Source organism: Myotis davidii, unplaced genomic scaffold, assembly GCF_000327345.1.
Source record: "Myotis davidii unplaced genomic scaffold, ASM32734v1 scaffold376, whole genome shotgun sequence".
Taxonomy (NCBI): domain Eukaryota; kingdom Metazoa; phylum Chordata; class Mammalia; order Chiroptera; family Vespertilionidae; genus Myotis; species Myotis davidii.
The window spans coordinates 412,171-422,152 of record NW_006288121.1 but is presented as its reverse complement, the minus strand read 5'-3'; the positions used below and the strand labels follow the sequence as shown (position 1 = coordinate 422,152).

The 9,982-nt window shown below is 39.4% G+C and overlaps 1 protein-coding gene across 2 annotated transcripts in view; it reads right to left on the bottom strand.

Annotated features, from left to right (window-relative positions):
• The window catches only part of CACNB2 (calcium voltage-gated channel auxiliary subunit beta 2), a 270,818-nt gene extending 264,665 nt beyond the window's left edge, over positions 1-6,153 (bottom strand). For both annotated transcript variants that reach the window (XM_006759920.2, XM_015561462.1), the window contains exon 1: positions 5,395-6,153. In XM_006759920.2, the coding sequence (XP_006759983.1) occupies positions 5,395-5,442 (48 nt within the window). In that variant the 5' untranslated portion in view covers positions 5,443-6,153. The remainder of the gene's footprint in view (positions 1-5,394) is intronic.
• Positions 6,154-9,982: the final 3,829 nt, after the last annotated feature.

The following is a 9,982-nucleotide window of genomic DNA, read 5'->3' as shown; positions in this document are numbered from 1 at the left end:
TGGTGATATCATCACTTGCCTTGTTTATTCTTAAAGGTTGCTTTAATGTCAAATGAAATGAGTACTTTGTATGCATTTCTGTTGTATATAAATCTAAGGATGAAGTACTTAGAAGTACTTTGTAATCGCTACAGGACTATATGACTGTGCATCACAAAACCATACAATCAGAACTTAACTCAAGGATGGAATTGCTCAGAAGTTATGATGAATACAAAAATAGTATTTGGTGATCTCACTACAATTACATGCTCTAAAAGTTCAGAAGTGCTCATATGCTAAGGATAGTGTGCTCTTATAAGAGATTGGTGACATATAAACTAGGTCATCCTCTACCACCTAACTTGTTATCAAACTTTCAAGACAATTAGTATTAAGTAACTAGCACAGGCAGTAACCGAGCCAGTGAGGAGCAATTATCTACCATTTTCCTCCCTACCATTCCTTACTGTAGGAGATATTAGATCTCATTTCACAGTGGCTACCAATTTTTGAAAAACAACCCTGTATCAAGTAATATGCCAGGTGCTGAAAAACATTTCATTTTAACTCTCAAAATCAATGTTCAAGCTTTTACTATTTCCCCAATTATATAGATGAGAATACTGCAACTCAGCAAGAGAAATACACTCCCCACTATCACAACAGTAGAAAACAGACAGACAAACAAACAATAACAACACCAAGAGTCAAACTCAGGTCAGTCTGGTTTCATATCTAAGTATGTCGCTTTAAACCATTTTGTGTCTAATAATGAAAAAAAAAATTTAATTCTCACTTAAGGAAGGGAGAAAGAGAGAGACACAGAGAGAAACATCAATGTGAGATAGAAACATCCAACAGTTGCCTACTGTACAAGCTCCAACTAGGGGTCCAACCCACAACCCAGGAATGTGCTCTGTCCAGGAATTGATCCTGCAGCCTTTTGGTGCATGGGAAGGCGCTCCAATTAACTCAGCCACACACCCAGGGTTCTAATTATTTTATTATGCTAATCAGCAGTTGCTTTTCTCCCAGTCAGTATTTTTTTTTTAAAAAAAAACAACAACAAAAAGTAAACCCTCAAAAGACAGCCTAAGAGAAAATGAGGACTTGAACAGGTACTTCATGAAAGAGAATATGTAAATGGTCAATAAATATATGAGAGGGTGCTTGATTTTATTAGTCATCAGAAAAATGCCAAGTAAAACTGTAATGGGGTACTTGTATCCATTTGCTTGAATGGCTAAAATATAAAAGATAACACCAAATATTGGTGAGTGAAAATGGTTTAAACCAGTTTGGAAAGCTGTTTACCAGTATCGACTCAATCTAAATAGATATAGATATAGATATAGATATAGATATAGATACACATTCCTTGACTTGGCAATTTCATCCTTAGATTTATATACAACAGAAATGCATACATAGAATTCACAAAATGACATCACAAATGTTTTCAGCAGCACTATTAATAATAGTCCAAAACTGGTAACTACCCAAATGCCTCTCGCAATGGTATGCAGCAGCACTATTAATAATAGTCCAAAACTGGTAACTACCCAAATGCCTCTCGACAATGGTATGAATAATAAATTCTGATATAGTCTCATAATGGAATACTATACAGCCATGAGAATGAGCAAGCTACATCTAGCATAACTACATACAACCAAATGGATTAGTCTCATAAACATAATGATGAGCCACGAAGCTGGAGAAAAAGAACATACACTAGTACAGGGTTGGGCCAAAGTAGGTTTACAGTTATTTCTATGGAAAATAATACAATGATAAATAATAATACAAGAATAAACTCTGTTTTGCATACTCACAACTATAAACCTACTTTTGGCCCGCCCTGTACAGTTCGAGTCCATTTGTGTAAAATTTGGAAATAAAGAGAACTAATTCATGACATTAGAAGTCAGACAAATGGGGAGGGCCTAGAGGAGGGGAAACTGACTGGCAGGTGGGAGGGAGGATAAGGGTGCAGACTTGCTTGGTTTCTTTTTTTTTTTAACTTTGTTTTGTTGCTTAAAGTATTATAAAGAGTATTATATGTGTCCTTTTTTCCCCCCCTTGACATTCCCCTGGCCTCCCCTACCCCCCAGTGTCTTGTGTCCATTGGTTATGCTTATATGCATGCATACAAGTCCTTCAGTTGATCTCTTACCCCACCCGCCCAGCCCTCCCCAGCCTTCCTGCTGTAATTTGACAGTCTGTTCGATGCTGCTCTGCCTCTGTATCTATTTTTGTTCATCAGTTTATAATGGTCTTTATTATCCATAAATGAGTGAGATCATCTGGTATTTATCTTTCACTGACTGGCTTATTTCACTTAGCATAATGCTCTCCAGTTCCATCCATGCTGTTGCAAATGGTAAGAATTCCTTCTTTTTTTTACAGCAGCATAGTATTCCATTGTGTAGATGTACCACAGTTTTCTTGATTTCAGTGTTGGTTACACAGATCCGTTCACGATGTGAACTTTCATCAAGCTTCACACTTACGGTCTCTGCACTTTTCTGCATGTATGCCCTCCTTCAATAAAGAGTTTACCAAGAAGAGTTAGCATCAGTTTCTGCTCCTCAGTGCACACAAATATTTTAGACGTATTCCAATGGAGAAGCACACAGAACTTATTATCTCTTTAGTAGTAGTTTAAGGGTAATGACTCTGCTGACAGATTTCATGTCATTTAACAAAATAAAAATAGCAAGAAAGTTTATATAAATATAGGGTGTTTTTCTGAGATAGAAAGCTGGATTCTAAAAGAACAACTGTTAGATATAAACCATAACGAAGACTAGATGGTGAGTTCGAAAAATAATGTAAAAAAGAGAGGGGCCACGCCCTACAGGGTGGGCCCACTGTTCACAGAACAACTGTTAAATGTGAAGGCAACATCACACCATTTAGAGAAGGGAGCCTAATAGAGGTGACAGCTGTGAAAGGTAAAGAACTAGAAATGAAGCATTATGGCATAGGTACAGTACTCTTTTCAAAACCCACATATATTTCATATTCTTTCTAAGAGGCAATGTTATAGAGTAGGAGGCATCCTTAAGAAAACTGTCATACTGAAAAAGGATATGAGAACTAGTGGAGGATGGAGGCGCACACACACACACACACACACACACACACGTATCAGCTGATTTATATATTATACCTAATATATATTTTTACATATATACACTCTTAATTTCTAAACTTTTATTGGCTTTTAGTACTGGCATAATTTAAGTCATCACTCCCTTAAAATTGACAATAGATCCGAGGAAGGACACCAGGACAGTCCACTTAATGGACATTTAATGGACAAGGTCCCAATCACCACATACAGTTCTGGGCTGACCTTTGCCCCTGGTGTCTACCTGGTTCTTCAACAAGCAGCTCCCAGACCCCCTGTTTCATGCGCCCTGCAGGCAGTAGAGATTCACTGCCAGATATATCGTGGGCTCCTTTCCTCCAAGGACAGGAAATATGTTTCAGATTTAACGTCCCTATAGCTTTGAGTTGGTAGCTAGAAGGAAAATTGCAATCCACTTATTAAACTGAAAAAGAGAAGAGGCTAAAACAGCAGCAGGTGGGTTACAGGTTCAAACTCCCAAGATAAATGTTCTAAAATAAAGAAAAATGTATTTTTAGTGACAAAGTATATACATTTCCTTTATCTTTAAAATATACTTGTGCTATATGTTTTGTGCTTCCTTAACCAAAATAACACGGTAAAAGTTTGAGAATTAGCAGATGAAGCAAATCTTCTAACCTTTCAGCCAAGATTCCAGAAAATGCAGATTATGCTGTCTCTTCTATGTGGTTACATGTTCAATGTCAGCAAAGGGATAAAAATAAGTAAAATAAAAATTATTGCTTTGTTTGAGGTCTTATTTCAGAATTCCTCTACTCAATAGGTTATACAATCACAGATTTCTTCACATTCAGTGTATCAATAAACAGAAATTCATAAAGCTATAACAATGTCAGTCTTCATCATATTATAAAAGTGTGGATTTTAAATTTCAAGATTTTTATTTTTAATTTAAGATTTTCTCTATGTGGATAATTTGATACTTTAAAAAGTGTGTAACACTTATTCTCAATTCCTATTAAAAAGCAATTGATTTTTTCTGTTGGAAGAAAAAGAAAATCTCTCCTGGCAGGTGTCATCTTTAAAAATCTTTGCTTGTTGCCTCTCGACTACATATGCTCTTACGCGTCAACTGTTGCATTCAAAAGGCAAACGGCACCAGGTACATAACAACTTTAAAAACCTTTATGTAAAAGGTTTCTTATGCTTTTGCTTATTTAATACAACTGAATATTATCTTTAAGATCTGATAGGGATATAATTATCCGTCCCCCACTCTCCCACTCCTAGTCTCCAACTTTATTATTTATATCGCATCAGATTATGACCTTGTTTGTCCTGGAAGTGTCACCTATATCTCTTCGAGTGGCCAATTGTCCAAGGTCACAGATTTCTTCACAGTACGTGCTTCAGTATTGATTAGCAACCTTTGTAGATTTTCTATTTGTTTTGCAGCCAGGACTCTCCAACCAGTGATGAGCAATACAGCACTGCAGTCTGGCCAGCCTGCAGAAACCTCCTGTTCCCTTTCACATCGCTCCCTGGAAATAAGGTGGCTGCGTGCAAAAGGGATATGGAAATAAAGCAAGCGTTGCCTCCGAGCTTGTCGGCGAGTGCACTGCACAGCATATTTCAATTAGCATCCAATCATTTTAAGTAGCGATACTTCAGGGTTTGTGTAAGCCTGCCTCGTAGAATTTAATACTCAGACAGCCATTTTGCAAAACACAGCAGGTCCATGAAGTAAGGGCTAGTTCAGTGAAATAATCACAGACTGATAAAGCTCCGATAAAGGCTGGCATGAATGCAACAGCTGTGTCACCCATCAGACGATGATCATCTACTCTTTTTCTGAAGCTGTTCAAAATAGGATTTAATGGTAGCCTCTCTGGCTATCTTCAATTTGACAAACTCCATAGTATTGCTCTCTAAAAGAGAATTTTTTTTTCATGCCATAATTCAAATATAAAAACAGGTGAAAGAGAATATCAACTGGTTTGCACTGATACAGATCTCTAAGACAATGGACTTCCCAAACAATCCCCGTGCAAGTTTACTGTCAACCTTATCCAAGTAACACAGCACTAAAGAGGTATAAAAACATCTCCAGGGGGAAAAAAAAAAAAAAACCCAGCACATCTCAGAATCTCATATACCTCAGGTGCTTAAAAAAAACCCTCATTGTACAAATGCTTGACTCTCTGGCTGATCCTCAGCACAGGGATAAAAAGCATCTGAAAGAAGCAACATGCACCAGACAGACACGAATAGTATTTTCAGCCCCTCGCTGCAATTCTACAGCGAGAGAAACTTACATAGGACACCCGTGCTCGCCGCCGGTGCACCAGCCCACAGCACTGCATGAATAGCGGTGCAGAATGCAGTCAGCGCGTGGCTTCACCCAGCTGCACTGTGTCTTGTCTTTTCATCAGAGCCACCGTCCATTTCTCCCCACCTTCCAACTCCCAGGTAAGAGGCATGGGCAAACCAACACTTGGCTTCTGCCTCCTAGGTAGTTTCTAAAAACACCACTGTGCCTGCGGGCATGCCCAAACTTTGTTTTGCCAGTTTTTCTTTTTCAGGTAATTTGATTTCTTCTTCTTCAGAGAGTTGTGGGTTCACCAGAAATTTACCAAAGGTGCCATTCATTTCCCTGCAATAACTGTTGCTAACACACGGCGACAGCCGGCGGATCATTAGAGTTTCTTGGCAACGTTTGTACAATAGCCATTCTCAACTCGGGAGATTTTCGAACATCAGAGAATCTTGCATTTCGTAAGGCTGCAGTTTCCTGCGTTGTGCAAGAGGCAGCCTACCCCCGGTGCTGTCTGTTACTGCCTCGGAGAATGCTGCTGCTCCCGGGCTGCTCTGCCATGACTGCCTTCTTCCCGGCACAGACGGGCAGCAGCATCCTTGCTTCAGCGTTCCCTCTGTAACACTTTGGGCATATCTGATCTGCGATTTCTCCCTCCTCCGTTTAGCCTGAAAAATTACTGAGTCTAGACTTTCATTCACTCTGGATTCCTAGGACTACAGAACCACCCTCCAAATTGTCAGACGCTTTGTCTCCAAGTACGTGTTTCACATGAATTGTAGAAGGGATTGCTGGAGTGGCCTCAGGACCCGGCTCCCTCAATCACTGCAGTTAACACAGTTGTCATTTTGTTGTTGTGTTTTGTGGTGTGTTTTTTGTTGTTGTTTTTTTCTTTTTTTTTTTCTCACTGCCAAATATTCATTTTCTACGTTAAAGCACATTAAATAAACATAACTCCAGCAAGCAAATCTGATCAGAGTCAGTGCTAATTAACTAATTAGGTAATGTATCACCTATGATTTAGATACAAAAAAAAACTAATAAGGCTGCTTCCCAAGCATAAGATCTTACAAATGACCATTCCTTGTAACCTGTAATTTATATCCTTCTCTAAAGACAGAGTTTGCAGATTCTGAGCTGATCGTAACATTCTTCCTAAAAGGCCTTATACATGCCACACCTGAAAAGATGAATTATTCAGGCATCTGGGGATAAAACTGTTAACTGTGTGATACCCAGCAGGTTAACAAGCAATGGTTCATGTAGGCTTTTAGTGTGCCACAGCCAATGATCCACACCTGCCCCCATGCCCAGGTCCCTACACATATTGCCACCACCTGAGAAGATGTGTTAACTCTTTCATGTCACAGATTAACAGCACCCACCATGATGCTCTTTGGGCCCACGGAAAGTGCAAACCTATTAATTCTCAATACCACCAACATTTCCTTAAAACCTGTGATTTAAAGCAGCGGCCACCAACCTTTCAGACCTCACGGACCACCGGTTGGCAACCGCTGGTTTAAAGTAACAGCTCTATATTATTATTATTAATCGTCTAAGAGGCTATTAGAGCTAAAAAAGGAAAAGAAAACTTCCTGCCTTTGTTCTATGTTCTTATTTGACTAGCAAAGTAACTGAGGCCCCAAATGGTGAAGTGTTTTGTCTACAAGTAGCTTAAGCAATCATATTACTAACACCTACTAATTTATATAATTTAAATAGGCTATAAGTAGTATATGGATTTGTCATGTACTAATTAATTTTCTATGTATTTGAAGGTCCAAAAGGCAAATATGGATAGACGCTAGATGGGCAATAAGGTTACTTTTGTGATTACATCGTAAACCTAAAATAAAATTTCTGAATCATAAGGCAAATTGGCTTTTGAAGGAAGTTCTGGAAAGAACTCTATATTTTCTGGACCATGCAAGATATATTTCTAGCAGGTAGCAATTCAATACGTGTGTGTTTTTGTAAATATTTAGTGAGAAATATAGGAATATAAGAGCACATATAATACAGGCCGGTCAGTATCGCTCATAAACCAAGAGGTCTCCGGTTGTGGGCTTGATTCCCAGTAGGGGTGTGCAGGAGGCAGCTGATTGATGTTTCTCTCTCATCCGATGTTTCCATCTCTCTATCCCTCTCCCCTTCCTCTCTCTCTAAAATCAATAAAGACATATTTTTTAAAAAGGAGAACATATAATTCAAAACCAACTTTTTTTCTTCAGGACCTTCATCAACACCAACCAGGACACATTTATTAGAATAACAGAATAAAAAAAGAATAAAAATTAACCCACTGTTAGAATACAATGAAAACAGTGGGGACATCATCTCTTCAATGATTCTGAATTTGATTTGTAATTCACTGAACTTTTCATCAACTATGGTATTATTATACACAATAAGAGAGAGATCCTCAGTTCAGCTGACATACCACCCACGTTGCCATTCAAGAATCCATGGAAAGGATGACTAATTTGATTCGTGTAAGCAATTATTGAGCACCTTCATTTGTCATCAGCACTATGCTAGATGGCGGGGATAGGAAATAAATAAAGTACACCCCACACACGTCTCTAGGCACGTGTAACGAAACAGAGTGAAGAGAACAGTGTTTGAGTGCCAGGGGAACACCAGCGACACAGTCGTACCTAGGCCCGCACTAAAGGCTTCACCAAGTGGGGCCTCTCAGGCTAGGATTTACAGAGTGGGGAGAACTACACCCAGTGGGAAATGGGAACAGAAGGACTCCCAGACTGTGGGGCAACAAACACTAAAGCACAGAAGATTATACACAGAATATACACAGAATAAATGCTGTTTACAGAGACTGTACTAGAAGCATGTATGCATACAGATGAAATATTCATGATACAATATGATGACAGGGCTACAGCCAAAGTCTCTCTAAACTGAGCTCTCCCCCAAATTCAGCCCTTATTCATCTTCATGTCCCTAACATTTAGCACAGTAACAGACACATATGATGATAAAGATTCATAGTCATCCCTCGTTAGCCATTCTTTACTTCATCTCTAAGAATAGAAATGGACATGTGACTGCTGGGCGACTACCCCAGCCTCCTTTGCAACCTGGTATGGCCTTGGGACCAGATTCTGTTCAACAGGCTAGGAGTGGAAATGGAATGTGCCAACATCTCAGTCACGTGCCTTCCCCTTTCTCTCTTTTCCTCTCTGCTGACTTGAATGTTGATACACTGCTGAGAGCTGCAGCTGCCATTTAAGTTGAAGGCAGCTATATGTTCAGGAGAACAGAGCAACAAGACAGAAGGAACCTGAGTCCCTGGGCCTGGGGAGCTGCCACGTCAACCCTGTGCTGCTCACACACAGACTGTGGTGTGAAAGACACCAGCTCCGACAGCGTTTAGGTCGCCTTTACTTCGCTCTCAGTATAGAAGTGAAACTTGCACTTTTAAAAGTGCCTCAACGCGTTTTGGGGATGAGTGACTAAATCACAGAATCTAAGACTGGGGAGGAGGTGGGGGAGTGGGAAAGGAAAAAGGGGAAAAGAAGAGAGTGCAGGGACTAGACTAGACTGCGAAGTACCCTGAATACTGCAACAAAGAATTTAGGCTTTATTTGTAGGACACCCAGAATTATGGAAGCTGTTAAATGTGAAAATATCTGTTGTCTTATTAAGATAGAGGGGAAAAAATCTCCAGTCTCTTTGGTTTAAAAAAACTAGTCAATAGTTGTATATTAGTGAGAAACCTGACGCTTTTAAACCTCTGTAGTTACCTGCAATAAATGTCTACTAAATAATCAAATCAAATCAAGTCAAATAAACCAATAAAACTAGCTAATTGGTTTATGTAGCTAAATCACAAACCTAATGAATTGTTAAATTTGCTATTTTGTTATACTGTGAAAGATATTAAAAGTAAAATATTAAAAAGTGACAGTGAGAGGTAGAATGACAAAAGCAACAAATTAAATGTAAGTGTAGACAATGCCTATGATGTCATGCTGGTATTTTTAAAGTCCAAGAGATTTACTTCAGGGCAGTCTTTATAAAGTATGAGAACTGACTCATAAAGTATATTTACTGTTCATTTTCTATATCACTATGAGTTAGGAAGGACAGAGCACACAGTGGATGTTAGGCATTGGATGGAGTGCTTCTGTGGAGAAGTGTGTGGTCCTGAAGAATAAGACCATGCCCAGAGAAGCCCCTGTCGGAACTGAAGGCTCCTGTCAGGGCTGACTCTGAGTGCCTCTGGCTTGCTGTGGCTCTGGTTTCAGGAAAGGAGGCCCCTCCCCTCATGGACACCCCAGCCCATGTGTACACGGAACTCTTCCTTCACAGTATGCTGTTACAACTGCAAACATTCAGAGCCTGGTGCTCAAAAGTGCTCCAAAAACTTCTCCACTAACATCAATAAAAACAAACAAACCAAAAAGGGACTAAGTGTCTATATTCATCTATTCAGCTAATAACATCAATTGAGTGCTACTCATCATGTGCCTGGGTCTGCTAGGCACTAGGGATGACAAGACAAGTAAAATAACCATGGGCCTTGACTACACGGAGGTCAAATCTAGGGGAAAAGATAAGTTGAA